This window comes from Emydura macquarii, unplaced genomic scaffold (assembly GCF_026122565.2).
Source record: "Emydura macquarii macquarii isolate MOO-44397 ecotype Brisbane River unplaced genomic scaffold, CSIRO-AGI_Emac_v2 contig_1263, whole genome shotgun sequence".
NCBI lineage: Eukaryota > Metazoa > Chordata > Testudines > Chelidae > Emydura > Emydura macquarii.
Genome location: NW_027131400.1, coordinates 103,224 through 122,636, shown reverse-complemented (window position 1 = coordinate 122,636; position 19,413 = coordinate 103,224). Strand labels below are relative to the sequence as shown.

General features: G+C 38.9%; 1 protein-coding gene across 3 annotated transcripts; it reads right to left on the bottom strand.

Moving 5' to 3' along the window:
• Positions 1-6,758: 6,758 nt before the first annotated feature.
• On the bottom strand, positions 6,759-13,510 carry FIGNL1 (fidgetin like 1). 3 transcript variants are annotated; one of them, XM_067550323.1, is made up of 3 exons: positions 12,478-13,510; positions 11,599-11,653; positions 6,759-8,979 (listed from the first exon to the last, which is right to left on the bottom strand). In XM_067550323.1, exon 3 carries the CDS (start codon positions 8,974-8,976, stop codon positions 6,901-6,903), a length of 2,076 nt encoding a protein of 691 aa, XP_067406424.1. In that variant the 5' UTR covers positions 8,977-8,979; positions 11,599-11,653; positions 12,478-13,510; the 3' UTR covers positions 6,759-6,900. The 3 variants fall into 3 exon arrangements, with proteins under 3 accessions (XP_067406424.1, XP_067406425.1, XP_067406426.1); XM_067550324.1 differs by lacking the exon at positions 12,478-13,510 and adding an exon at positions 12,374-12,434 and having other exon boundaries at positions 6,759-8,984; XM_067550325.1 differs by lacking the exon at positions 12,478-13,510 and having other exon boundaries at positions 11,599-11,746.
• Positions 13,511-19,413: the final 5,903 nt, after the last annotated feature.

Genomic DNA, 19,413 nt, shown 5'->3' with positions numbered 1-19,413 from the left:
CCCTATAAATAGGCTACATTAAACAACCAACCACAGAACTCCCTGTGGTTTATCAACTGATTATCAAAACTATAGGAAGCTGAAAAACTTTGTATAAAAATACTTTCAAAAACAAATGTTGGTTTGTGAACACTTCCATGATTTTGATTAAAAACAAATCTCATTTGAATATTACAGTGTTATTGATGGTCTGAGTCCAGCCTCAATTTTTCTCCCACCTTACATTAAATCATAGTGATCATTCTTGCTTCATCCGTTTTCTTCCCTTACTAATTGGTGCAGATTCCTCTAAATTAAAATACAGGCCAGGATCTCAGAATATTCTGAGAATGTCGTTTAACTCAAATATAAGAAATACACTGAGAAAATGAAAATTGTATTTCTGAATTACCTTAACTATTGACAAGAGCTCACCTTTCCAAGACTGTGGAAATCATTTACTTCCAATTTAGGAGAAATAAAAAGACTATGCACCTAATATTACTGAACCACAAACCAGAAGAGTCCCATATTTCTTCTCACTAAGGTCAGCCAGCCAAAAGGAATAAATAATGGAGTACTAAGGTTTCTGCATCTACTAAACAGATCCATTAAAGTGGATTTATCTGCACCATTTCCCTTAAATTGTAGTCATGCCCTAACTTTGTGCAATTTTCTGTATTTTGTGAAATTATGTTGCTGGTAGTTTATCTTTCATTTTAGGTGGCATTGTAATAGTAGATCATGAAATATGTATTGGGCTACAGCCTACTCCCTCCCTAGTTTCAAAATTTCCAATGTTGGTAGTAGCCCATCTAGATTTTTATAAGAGGGTGGGATAAATATGCACAATTAGCTGCATCTTTATGAGAGAGTGAAAGCCATCAAATTTATCTAATGCTCTTTTTCACCATTTCAGCATACATGTTGGCCACAAGCAAATCAGTAATGGTGCACTTCCACACAGTGTTCTTCCATACAGTGCTAACGTTTTGTCTCGTACAAGGTTTCTCCAAGACTGTTGAGCAATATGATGAATTCTGTATTCTAAAGCATAAAGAACATTTGCATCTTCTGGTGTGTTTCTACCTTGTTTTATTTCACAAGTGTCCAAAATATATAGGTAAAAATTGTGAAAAATAATGGCACCATTATGTTACCCACCCACTGAGCATCAGTAAATGTGTGGAGCAATTTACTCGCTATGCCTTCAAACATTTTTGATATAATGGTGCTGTTCCCACTAAAGATTTAAGAGCAGAGCCCTGGTCTCCTTACCAAAAAGCTTTGAAACATTCACAAAGTATCTTCATTTTACTAGTTTACCACAACTGTAAAAACATAAAACATAGTAGTATAATTACCAGTATAAGTAACTTAAAATGAAATGAACAAAATATATTGGGGGTTTTTTTTGTGTGTTTTTAATTCATAAACCTTTCCAATGAATCTTCCAGTCAGTGTGAAATAATAAGGTTCTACAGTATATGTTTAAATTAGTGTTTAAACTCTTTGGGGCATAGATCTTGTCTTATGGATATACATATATCACTATTCCAATATTAAATTAAGGCAGGCATTTGCAAGGCATTTTAACTGGAGTTGGTTTCTTCTTTGCAAATCTTAGGCTGCATCAGTACACCTTCAGTATTATAAACTTTAAACAGTTGGTACAAAGATTGATGGGTATGGACCACACCGTAAAGCCACTCATTCAGAGTAATTCTTTGGCTGATGGAGATAAAGCAGTATGTGTGAGGGAGACTGTATGACTTTACCCTTACTTTTTCCCATGATATACAAGCCAGAAGATACTATGCTTATACCCCATGGCTAGATACTGTGATAAAGATATATTGTGAAATCTCTTCAATATTTTTGCAACATTTCTATGTCCATGCACATGTTTCTACATCCATGTACATGTTCCATCATTCAGAAAGTGCATCTCATAAGAGTGCAATTCTTCTCCACAAATGATTTGATTTTTTGTACTTTGCTGCTACTCAATTCATTTTTATAGCAGCTACTAAAGGCCTATATGGTATGGTTCTATAAATATATTTCCAAGCCATGTGTTGGGAGAGGGGTGTGTGTGTGTATATGACTTTCATTCGACTGTGCTCTGTATAGAATTATAGAAGTGTAGGACTGGAAGGGACCTCAGCAGGTCATCTAGTCCAGCCCACGATGCAGGAATAACAACTAGACCATTCCTGACAGGTGTTTATCTGACCTGTTCTTACAAACCTCCAACAACAGAGATTCCAACAACCTCCCTAGCCAATTTGTTTCGGTGCTTAACTATCTTGACAGTTAGGAAACGGTTTCTAATGTCCAATCTAAACTTTCTTGTTGCAATTTACGCCCCTTGCTTCTTGTCTTATTCACAGAGTTTAATGAGAACAATTTTTCACCCTCCTCCTTGGGTGGTTACCTTTTATGTACTTAGAAATTTATCATGTGGCATCTTGGTCTTCTCTTCTTCAGATGAAACAAACCCAATTTTGTCAATCTTTCCTCATAGATCACGTTTTCTAGACCTTTAATCATTTTTGTTGCTCTTCTCTGGACTTTCTCCAATTTGACCACAACTCTCCAATTGTCTCCAATTTGTCCTGAAATGTGGCACCCAGAACTGGACACAATGCTCCAGTTGAAGCCTAATCAGCATAGAGTAGAGTGGAAGCATTTTTTCACATGTCTTGCTTACAACACTCCGGCTGACACATCCCAGAATGATGTTCACTTTTTTGCAACAGTATTGCAACACTATTGACTCACATTTAGCTTGTGATCCACTATAAGCCCAAGATCCCTTTCTGCAGTACTCCTTCCCAGACAGTCATTTCCCATGTTGGTATAGCTCTGTGAGCATATCTAATGCTCCCCCATGTAGCTGTCAAGATTTTTTATGTGCATATTGTCTCCAGAAACTCAAGTGCCAAGAGATTGATCTTTTTTCAACCACATGGAAGAGGGGAGAAGAGGCCAGTCCCTTTCAACCAGAAACTTAAAACCTGGCCTGAAAACGGAACAGATGAATCTAACAGGATTTCCTTTTAAATTCTTTTCCTGCCTACGTCCACCTGCCAAACCACAGCAATAAGCCCACTTTACCATCATGGTACTACTTTTTAAAAAACAATTTTTCTTTAGGTTGAACAGGAAGGGGCAATACAAGAGAACCCTGCAATGCATCACAAGGAAACACTCAGGGCAGATAAGCATTACACATCGTTACCTCTGGCCCCTCCCAGAAAAGTCTGGATCCACCCACCCACAATTCTATCTGTGCTTGCGAACGTCCCATACAATTCAGTAATATTTTGTAGATATTGGCACCAAAGTAGCTGTTAGCTCTAAAAGAATCAGCATAGATGCTTGATTTTTATCCAGTGGCAAAAGAAAATCAACATTCAAAAGGTTAAAATCTGATTGAGAAGGGTCAGGGAAATCTGAGGATCCCAGGTCATGCCTAAGATATCTATTAATAACCGTCTCAATCTTGCAGGAGCAATGCAAAGCAGCTGCAACATATCAGTAAATCCTAGATCATGAAGTCCAACTAGGTAATGGATGGACAGGCATATAAGCTAAACAATATGCTTTGAAAAGGCTGATTCCAATCTTGAACTGGAGGTGACTATGAATGCATCATGACATGAGTAACTCATTTCCAATCCCATCCCTCAGGTGGGCACCTTTATGCGTTGAATCAGATACCATGTAGGACAATGACAGTTATGAAAGGCAGCCTTCAGAGCTCAAGCTAACCTAAAAGTCATTCACATGGGCAATTTGTCATAGCAACTCCAAGACAGAACAGAAATTTGGTTAGTTCAGACACAAAAATCCACAGTGCAGGGTGCAATCTCTATACCCACACTAATGTGCTCTGAGGATTTTAATCCTGTTCCATGACACACAAGAAGGGCACATCAACAAATCTAGCTTTTCAGTGGGAGACCACCTATATTTAAGATGAAATCTATGTAGCATGATCATGCTACTTTCTTGTCTCCTGATAGGTATCTGGTTCAGCAGAAGGGTCAACTGGGAGATTTTCATATTGCAATGATTTTCTCAACAGTTGCCCACTCGTCAGTTGTCACTGTGGTAGGTTATATTTTCAAAAACTTCTTTCCATTAATTTAACCCAATTAAAATATGTTTATGTAAGTTTTGAATTAGCTGTAGGAAAGAAAAGAAAGAATTAAATAAGTTAGTTGACCAGTGTTAAATATTACAAAGGGGCAATTTCTTTTGCAATTTCTCCATTACTTAGTTGATAATTGTTAAGTTAGACAATGTTCTGCCTTGCTCTAAAACATGAAGTACACACAAATCAAATAGTTAAATAAGGTAATTTATAAATTTCTCTTCTGCTCTATTATGAAAAAGATTACAAAACCCAAAACTAGCTTTATCCAGGACGTAAGTTCTATATGCACATAAAACAGAAATGAAAGTTTTATGAAGCCATTTACATAGCTGTTCCATCAAAAAAACAAAACAAAACAAAAAACCCAACATCTATTGCTGCACGATGTGTGTTGTTTCAGTGGGATAGGAAAATCCACAATTAAGCAATTTTAAAATTAATATTAAAAAAGACATTTAGGCTTAAATTAAAAAACATTAAAATACAACTACAGCTTCATCTAGGCAGACTTTTTAAAAAGTTTTATAAATGTTCAAAATGACAGAAATTCAGAAAAATACCTTTCCACGTTTGTTTTAGCAGGTAACATACAGGCACTTGAAATGGATCAAGATTGCAAATTTTCCTACCATTTACTTTTCCTCCACAACAGAATGGAAAATCCTTTGCAAAACAGAGAAAATGAACAGTTCCAGGGAAGGGACCTCCTGTCAGCTTCATTAAATGTGTGATATTTAGAGAAGCACTAAATTTATTTCTTTAAAAAAAGATTTTATATTTCGTCGTCTAAACTAGGCTCTTAGCAAATGGGATTTCTTGTTAAATACAATAGAGCAAAGGTCTTGCACTTTGGTCTATGGAGAGTTAGCTGGTCACACACTGCTGCTATTCTTTATGTCCAGCTGCTAAATTAATTAAAAGACAATCAAAACACATTAAAATGCTCTCTTCCTATTACTTTTCTATGTGGTCCACATTACGAAAAGCACGGAAACTTCTGCAATAAAGCAAATGTATACCATGGGGAAAATTTCAATTAATACATTTAATATTCATCTAGCTTCAACCCACTGTTGAAGTTGTAATATTTCAGAAAGGGAACCCTCAGCTTAGGATAAAAAAGAGTTGGTGTGTCATACATAGCAAGACAAATGTGTATTTTTTTTAAATTAACAAAATGCTATATGTTGAACATTCTTCTTCTACCTCTCTTATTCAGCATGCTAGAAAGAGGCAGAACAAGTCTGCATGAAGAACCTTCTGACTCCATCATCCAAACAACAGAAGACTCTACAGATTTTGTCGTCAGCAACAAAAAAAATTGATGCATATTTTTTAGAAGTATATGTAACTGATCATGAGCATCTCGAAGTTACTTAAAATTTTTAAAATGACTGGAACAAATCTGTGAACAGATCTTAACTATAATTATGTACACATCTGCAAAAAATAATCTCAAATCATATCATGTTCTCTTTAAACTATTTTGTAATGTGTCACTCCATAGTGATTTCTTAGGCCTGGTCTCCACTAGAAAATTAGGTCACTTTAACTACGTCAGCAAGGGGTGTGAAAAATCCACCCCCACGAGTGGCATGGTTAAGCCAACCTAAGTCCCCATGTAGACAGTGCTAGGTCGATGGAAGAATTCTTCTCTCAACCTAGCTTCCATCTCTTGAGGAGGTGAATAATATACATCGATTTGAGAACTGAAGTGCTACAGCTGTGCCGCTGTAGCATTTTAAGTGTAATCAAGACCTAAGAAACTCTGAAATGCTCCAAATTATTTTGAACTCAATGTTTTCTATATTCTCATACCCCTGCATAATTAAGCTCCCAGGCTGAAGTTAAAAATTTACCCAAACATCACCAGCAATTTATCCATGTTTCGATAATTTCTACTATCACATCATAACAAAACAAGTTAAGGTAAGTCAGAGAGATACTGTAAACATTAAATACAGATAACGTATATCGGGTGCACACAAGAGAAACTTTCCATTTTAAATCAGTATTTACCAGCATTGCATTTTTTTTAAAATTCCAATCGATACCTTTTACTGGGAGACAACATGTGTGTGATAAAGCATACCAAAATATGAGAATATCATCTTCTTTGTGTTCAATGACCACAAAAGTATATTGTATTGAATTCTTCTGGTTAGTATGATGAAGTCCTGCAAATGATGGGCTAATATGGACCCCATACCTGCACAGATTCCTCTCTTCAAAGTCATTCTGCATGGGTGGAGGGTCCAAACTACTGCAACTGTTTATGGACTCTGGACCAGAGAAAACCATTTCATAATGTATTTGAAAGATTACAGAACAAACTACTTTATGAACACCATAAATTACCATTTGTACGGTTAAAGCATTTAAGTCCAATAGCTCAGATTCGCATACTGCACTGCATAAGATTATTAAAAAGAACAATCATTAGCATTGTACAGAAATAATATTGGGGTTTTTTTGTGTTGTGGGTGCTCTCCATCAATTGGTGTGGATGGGCTGCTCTTCCCAACCATTGTGGAAGCTAAATAATATGAGAGCCTACTGCATGCTCTCTGCACTGGAGTGCATTTCATTCTAAGAACTCGGGGCAAGGAAGCAGCATACAATCCAATATTAATTTCACCACATTTATTAAAATAGCTTTATTACAAAATTGAATTTTAAGAATTGTAAACTGAAACATTGCAAGTGTGTACACATGTGAGAGAGAGAAAAACTTCTGCATGACAATTCAGATGCAATTATCTGCCACAGCCAAATGTTTGGTTCCAGTTTTCATACAGTTCCAGATCCTTTGAAGACACACTAGGTCGCACACTTTTGAAAGCATTGTCAAAGTCAAGAAAAGAAATAGGCCGAACTTGTTCGGGTGTGATGGTTGCAATGTCCATGAATTGAAGACTACGGATGGGACCCAAAGAAGCTTCTCGACAGAGTTGTGTCATGTCTGCCCCAGAAAATCCATCAGATTTTTTAACTATGAGCTCAACTTCCTCTTCTCTTAGACTGCAGTGCTCCTTTGACATCAGACGAGTTACAATCTGCTTCCTAGCTGAAGTTTCAGGAAGAGGGATGTACAGCCTTTTTACCAGTCTTCTTCGGGCAGCCTCGTCAATTTCTTGCGGCCTATTTGTTGCTCCCACCACTAGAATACGGTCTTCAGATGAGGTTGTTGCTCCATCCAACTGGACTAAAAATTCAGTTTTTATTCTTCTAGAAGATTCATGTTCTCCATCTCCACGCTGAGACAAAAGAGAATCAATTTCATCAATGAAAATCACAGCTGGTTGCTGACATCGTGCCACAGCGAACAGCGCACGGACCATTTTCTCCCCCTCACCTACCCACTTGGAGGTCAGGGAAGAAGCACTGATGCTAAAAAAAGTAGCACCTGATTGACACGCAATGCACTTGCCTATAAGAGTCTTACCTGTCCCAGGAGGACCAAAGAGAAGAATTCCTTTGGGAGGACCACGTAACCCTGTAAAGATGTCTGGTCTCAGCATAGGCCAGACTACTATCTCCTTTATAGTTGCTTTAGCAAAGTCTACTCCTGCAATGTCATCCCAGTTCACTGGAGGTCCATGGTCCATGATCTCGTGCATAATAAGGTCAATCATTTTTGGTTCTATGTTCTTCAAACGTTCATCCACTGGACATGAAGACTCTGTTGGTCCAGCACTATAAGGTTTATACTGTGGTCCTCCATTTTCATTCCCATCTTGTCTTGGCACTGGAGGGACAAACTTTCCAAATGGACCCCGAGACCTTCCAGCACCCAAAGATTTTTTAGTACCAGCACAGGATGAGACGGGTGTGCGTTGAGGTTGATTGTGATATTTCTTTTGCTGGTCTACCCACAGCTGTTCTTTTGCAGTTTTAAAACCAGTTACATTGCTCTCTTCACCTCCATTACCGCTCCCTACAAAGTTCTTGGCTTCTGTATTAATGGAGGTCTTGTAAAAAGCAAGGCTGGGAGTCATATTACAGCTTTCATCACTGGAGCTATAAAATGTTTTCCTTTTTCCTGGATTTCCAGATCCTGCCGGAAGAGAAGATTGATCAGAAAAAGGAAAATTCTGTCCAATCCCAAAATGACTTTGGGGTGTCACAGAACTGCTACTTGCTGCTTTGTTATTTCCAAATAATGGAGTTGCACAGAAACCTGTATTAGGCAGTTCATTTAAAGAGACAGAGGAGGCAGGAAGTATATCTGTAGTTTTTGTCACAGAAGGCACACTACTTTGAAGACATTTCAAAGACGGAGGACTCTCAAGGATATCTGGTCCCTGATTTATACATTTTGATGAGCTAGCACAGAGGTCAGTCTCTACAGCACTGCTGCACACACTGAGTTTAGGCAGACCTGGAGTAACACAGGCACTGACCTCCTTATCAACTACCACAAAGGCATCTGCTGGTGCCATCAGAGAGCTTTGGAACTTTTTGCCAGCTTGCATCATCTCTTGAACACTCTTCAATTCAAACACATTACTTGTTGTCAAGGAAGATTGCCACTTGTCACTGTCATTTTGCTGACATCTTGCCAAAGTCAAAATGTTTTCAGCATAGTTATTCAAGCCAGTTTCTACATTGTCAGAGTCAATAATGGCAGAGTATTTCTCTGCATATTTTTTGAACAGGTTGGTAGCACAGACCTGGGAGATCTCAGAGTTTGCCCATGCATACTGAATGCACAGAATCTGTGCACGGTATCCATCTGCCTTCTGTCCTGGTGTACAGGTGTCAGAGGTAATAGCAAAGTAATTCTTCTGCCATTCACTCAGGTGTACGGCACTAGAAGCAGGTATCTGCATGATCTACACTGAAACGAACAAAGATTTAGCATTAAGATAAAAAGTAGTAAGCTAATTTCAGCAACTACTTAATTATATTTTTACTACTTTTCCCTTCTAAATTCATAAATGTATAAAGTTAATTGCTAACTATTTTAAATCAGAGGGACAGTCAGCAGACTCTGTATATCATTTAGCTGGGCTACACACTTTACTATTCCTACAATACAGTGAAATTTATGCCATAAAACCATTAGGATCCAGGCTTTTCTCATTCTCCTTGCAGAAAAAGGCTGTTCCTTATAACAGGTTTCCCTGGGTATGGGATTAAGAGGACAACTGCAGGGTAACAGATGGCCAGATGAGGTGGACTAGATAACTACAAGTCAGCAACAGTTAACCCTTATAGAGTACTACTTATAAAAATATTTACTTGTCAGAATGAAGAAGTCTGTTACAATGACACTAGTAGAAATGAAGAAAATAAGTAAATGTGTGGGTTGGGGGGGGGGGGGACTAGAAAGCACAGGGCAAAGTTTAATATAGGGCTTTTGTAATTTTTTTTTAATTAAAAGTAAGAGCATGTGTTACTTGATAGCAAATGTTAAAGTTAACATTACATCATTTCAGTTAGAACCTTCCAAAAAAACAACCCCCCCACCTTTTCAGATTAAACTTCCCATTGCTTTGTTTCTGACCACAAGTGAACATTTTAGTTTTAGATAGCTTAACCTAAATCCCTTCAGCTATTTTATTTAAAATTGAGAAAACACTTCTTTTTACAGAGCTACAACAAAAGTGGCTGGAATTTGAATGATGAAATATGGCTTTGAATGACCCTTTTGCTAAGTTTGAAAAAATATATACATATGTTGTTTTTGATTGACTTTCAAAGTTATTGTCTCTTTGAAGTGTGCCTATCAGGCACATGCAATGCTAATTTTGGTAAAATCTAGTCTTAATTTAGTACAGGCACATGTGCATGCAGTTTGGGAAATCCACAATTACCTCAAAAGGCTTTATAAAAATCTCTTATCCTGCACCAGTCTACCCTTTCCCCAGTAATTCCAGTTCTTCAGTCTCCCCACAAAATGTTTGTTCTAATGTCTGATAGTTTCAAATTGACCAGGTTCTAGGTCTTTGGCCTCAGAATACATTATGACTTTCAGTAAACTTAAATCAATGACTGTGGAGTAGAAGCTCAACATGCTCCTCACACCCTCCTGAGAAAAGATTATTATTTAGCCCAGACTCCTAGTCTCCCCTTAGTTCAGCAGGTAGAGGTGTTGTATAGGTATCACTGCAAGCATCATCTGAAGACAAAAGGGGTCACATGAATATAACTGAGCATCTAATCTGGACTCCAGAACCTGTGTTGCTGGTAACGATACACAAGATGAAAATGATCCAACCTGACTCTCACATCCTAGCCTGAGTTTGAAAAGCTGGCATTTAGGAAAAAAATCAAGTATCTTTTTGTTTACAAACCCAGCATATCTAGAATAGATACTCAGTGAGACACAATGAATATGGAACCCCACAATGCAATTTTTACAGTCGTCTTTCAGGGTAAAGCCCATACATCGCTCTTAAATTTACAATATAAATGAGACTAAAAAACTGACATGTCCTAAAAACAGCATCATCATCACAAACACCATAATTCACAAATATGACTAGATTGTTGAAGCCTGTTCTAAATAGTTCGCTTCCTAAGCCTAACAGAACAAACAGTACATTTAGAGACAGGATGCCACTAGTAGGGCAGACTACACATATGAAACTCTTCTAACTAAATGAATGCAGGCTACTTAAAAAATGGGATTTCAGGAAGATTTTATATAGTGCAATATGTTATAAGCAGTTTGCCTGGCAACACAATGGTAGAAATTCATACTGTATATTGAGTTATTCCCAGGTGCAGGCTCACATGGAGTTTCTCGATAAAACTGGTCAAGAGATTGCACCCTGCACTACACATGAAGTCCCAATTAAAAACAAAAACAAAACACAGCTCATTTCTTGTTTCCATGATTCCAAGGAAAACATCTAAAATTTTGAACAAGTGAACAGAGAAGTATGTCCAATGAATAACAAATTATTTGTGTAGTAAATATGCCTGTGGTTTTACTATCCAGGGGCTAGACTCAATGATTGTCAAATTGACTAGGCCTATTTTATTAACATTATAGGCATTTAGAGATGGATATGACATTAACAGAAAGGACCAACAAGTTCAGTATTTGACAAAAGCTCTTGTTCAAGACTCCTCCCAATTTCATCTATCCAATACACCATTTGCAGGTACTAGATCTAAAACCGCTTTCAAGTTGAAGTTTTTGTTTTTCCCTACCAAAAACCTAAACCAAAAACTTTAAAGAGCTTCTGTTGAAGCTTTCTAATAGACCCTAAACTTGAAAATGAACTGGCTTCCCATGTATTGCTACTGACTCTGTTCCAGGCTATTTTTTGTATAAATATTACAATCTTTAGAGGAGTACATTTAATAAAGTAACAACAATAAATCCATGACATGCACAATTGCACTTTGAGTGATTAATTAAAGCTGTTCACCTTCAGCAAACCCAAAGATATGCAATTCCTTGACAACCCACATGCCATCTTATTCATCTACTCACATACCAGTATATATGCTCATTCAGGACAGCACAATAAAAACCAACTCCTAGACACCAGCCTGTAGGGAAGAAAATGAGAACAAAAAGCCCACAAACCCTAATTATTGTTTCATGTTTAAATTTTCACAATTAGCAAGAAAAATGAGCATCTTTAAACCCACACGAGGTAATCACAGAAGGGTCCCTCACCAATTAGGCTCTGACCTCACAAACACTCATGCCTGAAGCAGCTGAAAAATGCCATTGACTTCAATGCAATTGTTCATGTGCTTGAAATTAAAGCATGTAGGTAAATGCTTGCAGGACTGGGGGCCAGGCCTCTGTGATTAGATCCTGTGATCCCATTGTAAGTCAGTAAAATCAGAAGAGAACAGCTATTACTGTAGGGGGATACATTTTTTTTAAATGGGGGGGGGGGTGAGTTAAAAATAATCAGACCACAGCTGTTTAATATCACTTTGATGAGTAGTTTTGTAACATGACTAGATTTGTCCACTTCTAATCAAGTGAGATAAGCCATTTCCATTCCAAATGCAGTTTCCTTTATTACTTTCCAATTCCTACATTGGGGGGGGGGGCAATTGTCTACACACCCATGGACAGGCCCACTGAGAGAAATTTAGGACCCTGCTACATCATGTTCACTGGGACCAGATACAACCCTCCTCCCATACCCGCCCCACTCACAGACATGAGATGGGGGGGGGGGTTCCTAAGCTCAGGACCCTGGTGCACCCCCCGCTATATAAATAAGTATTTCCCTTTTTGCCTGTTCTCACCTCTGCAAATAGGGTGACCAGCTGTGTTGTGTCTGATATAGGCCCCCATCACCCTCCCTACCCCGATTTCACAGGTGCTATCTGCAAACCAAACAGCCTCCCACCGGTATCAGTGTGTCCAGACGGCCCCGGGGCAGGGGGGCTGAACCGATTTAACCAGGCTAGCGTTGCACGTTTCCGCCCGGAGCTGCCCCCGCGCGAAGTCACCTTCCCTGCAAGGTCCCAGGGCCAGGCAGGCGGGCGCGCAGCAGCAGCAGCAGCAGCGAGGGAGGGTCAAGCCTCAGCGCGTGGCCCCGGCGGCCCCCGCAGCACAGCAGCGCGGAGCGCTCGCGTGGGGGAGGGGACTTAGTTCGAGACTGAGCACGCGCCGCACGATGCGCGCGCGACTCAGGGCCCAGGGTTCGGAGTCAGTCACCCCCAGGCGCCGGTCACGCGCCTCCCCGACATTCATCCCCCCGCTACAAACCGTCTCTCTCGCCTCCGCGCGTTACACTCAAGAACTCCCGCGCCCTCCCTTAGCTAGCCAACCAACCAGCTCCGAGAGAGCGCTGGCAGTGGGGGGAGGGGAAAGCGAGGCTCGGCCAATCAGAATCCGAAGGGAGGGATAAATGCTGGGGAGGGGTGAGGGGGAAAAAACCGCGCGCGGGCAATCGAACGAGCGCCGCCTCAGCCGGGTCAAACCTGGGATACCAGCCCCGCAGAAAGCCTGGCCGGGAACGCGCTCCCATTGGCCCGCGTCGCCAGGGCTGCTTTCCAATAGGAGCAGGATCCGTGCCGGGGGCGGGTACCGAACAGAAGAGGCGCCACTCGTTGCGTGCGTCGCGCGCTCCCCAGCCTGTGCGTTGTCAATCCTTCGGCGCGTGGGGGGAGTTGTTCCCCAGGGAGCCCCTCCCCTACTGCCCCGCCCTACCGTGTGGTGCAGGGCGGCGCGTGCATCGCTGCTTCACCCTCCCCTCGCCAGCTGCATGCGCCCGGCCCCTCGCCAGCTGGCTGCTCCGCTCCGGGTCGGTGCCGCCTTCCCTCCACGTGCAGTGGGCGCTGCTCTCTCGCCACTCCAGCTCTGCTGGTGTATGCAAATCAGTGTCCCGGCCTCCCCACCCTGCAGAATGGTGCAATGGGCTTAAAATAATTATTTAAGAAGTGGCTTCTTTGTCTTTTGGTTTTTTATTGTTCAACTTAGGTCACTGTCTCTATCAAAAATTCCCGAGGGGTAGCCATGTTAGTCTGTGTACAGCAAAAACAAGGAGAGTTCCGTCTTTAAAGCGCTACAGAGCTCTTGTTCTTTTTTTCCTCGCTCAAAGAAACCCTGCACACCTAGCTCCACACACGGATTTCATTTTCGACCTCCAGTTGAAGTCAGGAACCCAAATCCTTTTATGCAGCTGGGCCTAAATATTTTAAGACTCAATGAAGTTGCAAGAGTTGGCAGTGCTGTCTTTGTGTGTGCTTTTAAGATGTATCTCATAAGCTGTCTCTACATTAGAGGGGCACCCTTCAGATCCTACTCGCTTTGGCCCACTTGTGCCAAGTAATGGGGCCAGAATGCACCTGTCTTAAGAGGGCTTTAAAATCTATTGTTAAAAATAGACCACCAATATATTAGTTACTCTCCATCTAAAGCACTGGTGCAACACATTAACAGCTTGCTTAAAGGGTTTTTTAACACTGTCAAACTTTCAATGTTCTTGGGACTTTATCATGTGCTTGGTAAAATTTTTGAACATGATGAACCCATATGAATTTTGGGAAACCTTGCAACCAATCTCTGCTACTATATTTGAGAAGGTAGTCTTCTTATGTCAGCCAACAAAGAGATCATCCTTGTACAAGACACATGCCCTGTTCCACATGGGCCAGCTTCCAGGATCAGGGCTAACTTGAAGGGTGGAGAGCTTGCATATACTTTAATAATTCTGCTTTGAGCCTCAGCTTTTTTTATATTAAGTAAAAAGCCAAACACAACATGGAAGTAAACAGTTATGGGAATGTAAACAAATATTCAAGTGGCCTCACGGTTCATATAAATCAGGGGCTCTGAAACTGGGAGTTGCAACCCCTCAGGGAGTTGCAAGGTTATCAGCCCTGCGATGTGCAGGGCTGACAGCCCGAGCTCCTCTAGCCCAGCTTCACTGCCAACCCCACTCCACCTCCATTTTAAAATGTTAAATAATGTGCTGGGAATTTATAAGGGGGTGAAAAGGGTTGCCAACACAAAAAGTTTGAGAACGACTGAATAAATGAATATACAAAAATAAAATATTCCATTACACATTTTATTTAAGAACTTCTATGAACTATGAGAATATTTAAATTAGAAGTGGACAAAAGATGTTGTATTTCTACTCATATTCCTTAGACCTTCCCTTGGTCTTGACACACTTCTTCCCCTTGATTCCAGGACACCATAGCCCTCCTTTATGGGGCTTTGATATGATTCAGGCAGGCCTTCCCGGCACACCCATCTCCTGATTTTGGCATTCCCATTCCAAGGAGCCACTCTCTTGTAATTCTCCTTTTCAGGCTGCCTGCCTCCTTCTGGGAGTCACCTAACAGCTGGGTTTTCTCATGTTAGAGGTAGCTATCTGAATAACACATGGCCCCATCCCTCAGCTAGTCTGCTGCTCCCTTGAACACCTGCTTCCTTAAAGAGGTTCTGTTAATAGAATAAGGGTTGTCTGGCCTAAGGCTCCAGTACTCTTTATAAGGGAACAACCACGCTCTTACAGTCTATTCACTTCCAGCAATCTCTGATCTATGGCACGTTCAACTGGCCTACTCTATTATGCATCATTGTTGTAGAGAGACAAGGTGGGTGAGGTACTATTTCTCTTTCATTTTAGTGATTGTGGGCCAGATTTTGCTGTTGTTTACATCTTGTGACTTTACTGCCTTCAGATTTTCCCTTCAGTTACACTGAGTTAATTTCACTGCAGCTGTTGTTCAGACCAGAATTTAACCTACTGGATGTAATGACATCTCTAGATTGCAGGGTTATAGGAATCACTAGGAGGAGATCAATATGTACACTCTTCAAAATAGTACCTACACGAACGCCCAGGAGTGGACGTAAATTCATGAAGAGCCTGTTTATTGTCAGGATGTTTCAGAGTGGTCTGAGGAAAGACAAAAGTTTCTGTGGGAACTATGACTTGCAAGTTAACACTTCTAAAGAAAGCATGGAGCTGAATTCACTGCTGCTGAAAATAGATGCATTGACTTCAATGGAGCTGCTGCTGCTTAAGGCAGTGGGAAATTTGGCCCATTAAACTATTTATGGTATACATAAAATGGAGAAGGCTGGGTTAATAACAAAAGTAGACAACACGAATGGCTTCAGTTTTGTTTAATGCTGTCAATAAGCCCTGCATATTTGGTTAACAGGGTTTGAATACAGATTTCAAGTACAAGAGACTTTCTAGCCACGCAACATACAATAAAAACACACTGAGAATCCAAACATCTTCCAGCCAAAGTCAAGCGACTCCAGGTATTCTAATTAGGCATTAACCGTAATTTGTGTTATTCTAGTGAATTTTTTTCCCCCCTTATGTTCAATTTTTCAACTTTTTTGTTCTACCTTCTATATTTTAGATCCTGTCTTTTTGATCATTTCAAGTATAAGGGTGTCTAAATACTTTAGAATACAGTTATAGAAGACAAACAGAGGGAAAAAGAGTAATATTGATAACACTCACAGAATATGGTATATTTGCAGTTTACAACAAAGAAAAATAACTAGTGAACAGAATCCAATACTAAAAGGCAAGAGTGGAACAGTAAAACTTATAATATTAATGCAGTCAATGCATTACGTATTAGCAATAATCAGCATTTTAGAATGTTATAATCAGTAATATATTTTTAATCTACTATCACAATAAAAATGACATTGTACTAGCTAAAAAAATCTGCAAGATTATTCAAAATTGCCTGATTATTTTATTTTTTCCCTTATCTAGCAGCTACATTATATCTTGTGGGATTTGGATATTCTGTTCAAGTGCTTTTACCAGGCTTCATAGTCATCATCAATATAAACAACATGAATCAGCCCAGATTGTGTCAGCTTTTGAACAAAAGGCACAATGGATCTGGGTTCAAGGATTGACACAACATGGGCTTCCAGAAGCCATTTCACCCACGAATGTATTTTATAGTTGCATAAGAATAACACCAGGGTTATGGTTTTTCTTCTAATCACCTAGTTTTCACAAATGATGCTTTTGTTCATGAACTGATTACATAGCCGGTATTTTTTTCTTCAATAAAGAAATGTCAGCACTTCAGGGCAACAATTATACCTTCCTTACCTACCCTCCTTTACCTTTCAGGGGAAAATAAGGTACCGGAAGGTGTGAAAAAAGCCTTCATAGTTTCCTTATGAATTATGGCAGTCAAATCACCCCATGCATTTAGAAACGAGTACATATGAAATACAGATTTCTGCATGATGATGAGTAAGGGGCACTACAAATCTACAGACTTTTCACTTGTTTTAAAATAAGCAATTGAAGCAAAATCTTTTACTAATTTTTTTTAAAAAAATATTTTTTATTACATTTAGAATAATTTTCGTTATAAAAATGGCTATTCTTTTCCAAAATGGTTACTTAGGGTTTGGATCAGAGCTGCATGGAAACAACTTTTTGGTGAAAATTTGTTTCTCAATGAAATTTCATTTTGTCAGAAATTTTCCTACCAGGTCTAGTAAAGACTCAAGCTCAATGCGGTATTCCCCTTCCATTATGCATTTCCTATTCAGTTACTATGAAACAAGTTTGAATTTCAGTTACAGTAGTAAATCCAGATTGATTCCTGTGGGGGATTGCTGAGTAAACTCCATTGATTTCTGTGGAATTATCCTCAATTTACACTTGTAATCAAGATCAGATTCTGACCTCTCTTGTACTGCACAGAGCTGTTTATCTATTTACTGCACATAAAAATATTGGTCCATATGGTGGAGAAGTTGTAATTCTTCTCTGATTACCAGACACTAGTATTTTCTAATGTGAAACCTGTAAAAATTATTTCAGTATGGGAGACCTATCGGCTAGGAAGCCAGGACACAAAATGGCTTCCTTGGTTTTGAGACCAGAATAATGTATTTTTTTAAAGTTAAATCTTAAGAGGAACAATATGACAGCTAAAATCCTCAGCTTCACTCAGTCTGTTGATCATCTATACACAGTGCACCAAATTCTGTGCTTAAGTATACCCTTAAAATTTCTCTTGAACTCCACTTAAGTAAATTAAGTTACTTTGAATTTATAATAGTGTAGCCAAGAGCAGTGTTTTGCCCAGTCACCTGCCTGAATGTTGCCTACCTTTTCAGATTGATTTACCACATCTTGATTCTCTTTGTTGCATTTGAAATAAGTTTTTAAAAACATCCAGATCCAGAGAATTCTAGGGTCAGAAATGAGGATGAAGAGAAGGAAAAGCACAATGCATTTGCAATACAACCCTTCCAAAACTTCTGAAAGATACTTTACACTTAAGAACACTTATGGCCAAGAGAAGAAGAGATTAGAATAGATACAAATACAGAAATGAAGCCTTTTTAACTATAGAAAAAGGATTGTAAAAGATTAGCTCTTTTGATATCCATTTATTCTTTTAGTTTACCCCAAAAATGGCTGTCCGGAATTTATATTTTAAATAAGATTCTTAGTAAGATCAGTGGTCCTGGGGATCATCCCCTGCAATATCTAAGTTCTATAATCTATAGGGTAACATGATGGAGTGCTTGAACTGCACATTTCCTTTATTCTGTGGATTTAGCAGAATTTTAGGAACATATTTTCAACATGGACCTCGAATTATATTTATGATTTACATTTATGAAAGTAATATTTCATACTCCAAAGAGACAGTAGATGGAACAAAAACTAACAGTGATGCAACAATATATCATCTTTGATTAACGTCTGAACAGGAACAATATTTTGCAGTCACAATTACAGTGGTTTTATGTGAGAGATTTGTTACATATTACAGCACATAGATTAGCAGCTTTAAAGACCACATAGCATCATGTCACACAACATATTTTACAGATTATTCTTCAAGTAAATCATTTCCTCATATATAGATTTAAATATAAAGAAGGAATGTGGTGATTTCATAAGTGTCCGGTAGAGCACAGATTATGATTACAGATGAAATCCTTACATGACATTTCAAGGTGGATTACTATGGAGCAGACTGATTTTTTTAAAATCAAATGTAATTTAAAGAAAGCCCAATCCCTTTTAATCCTTAATAATCATGTATATAATGAACAGTGCCTTAAAGACACCATAGTAATGAATGGTCTCTTACAGCTTTTGTGTAGCTTCAGAGCAAATTAATTTTTGAGGTTTACATCGCTATACGTATGATATAGATTTAAGCAGGTTAGGCTCAAATGTAATTTTTATTTAAAAACTGAAAAAGTGTGTGTGAACCTAACATCGGTTTTCAAGATTTAATTTTTCTTTTTAATGAAAACAATAGCTTTGACTGTAAACATGTACTTGATGTGTTAGAAATCCCAGAACAGTAGCATTGTGCTGGTACATGACAAAAAGAGATCAAAACTGACCAGACTATTTTCGCTGTCCAGTCTAAGAAATTACAAACATGTACTCCAATGGCAGAAATGATTCAAAGTAAATTCATATTTTAATAATTTTACTGTTCAGTATTCTGAGATGTTTAGTAGTCTATGATACTTTTAAAAAATGATTTTTGTTTTGATAGTTCATTAAACAAACATGCATCCCTCTTTACATTTTTACTTGGTAATGGATTAGAGACCTTTTCAACATATTTTAATTTAAATTTGATTCTATCGAGTTAAATTGGTTTACATTTCTTTTTATTACAATAGTTTGACATTTAAATGCAAACTAATTGTAATACATCACTCACTTAAAACATTTCTATCAATTTGTGGGAGCTCTCTCACCAAGTAAAATCTATCAAATCAACAGAAACATTTAAAGCATGACCACTGTAGGAGCACATCAGCCCCTTGGCAGCAGAGCTGGGTGCAG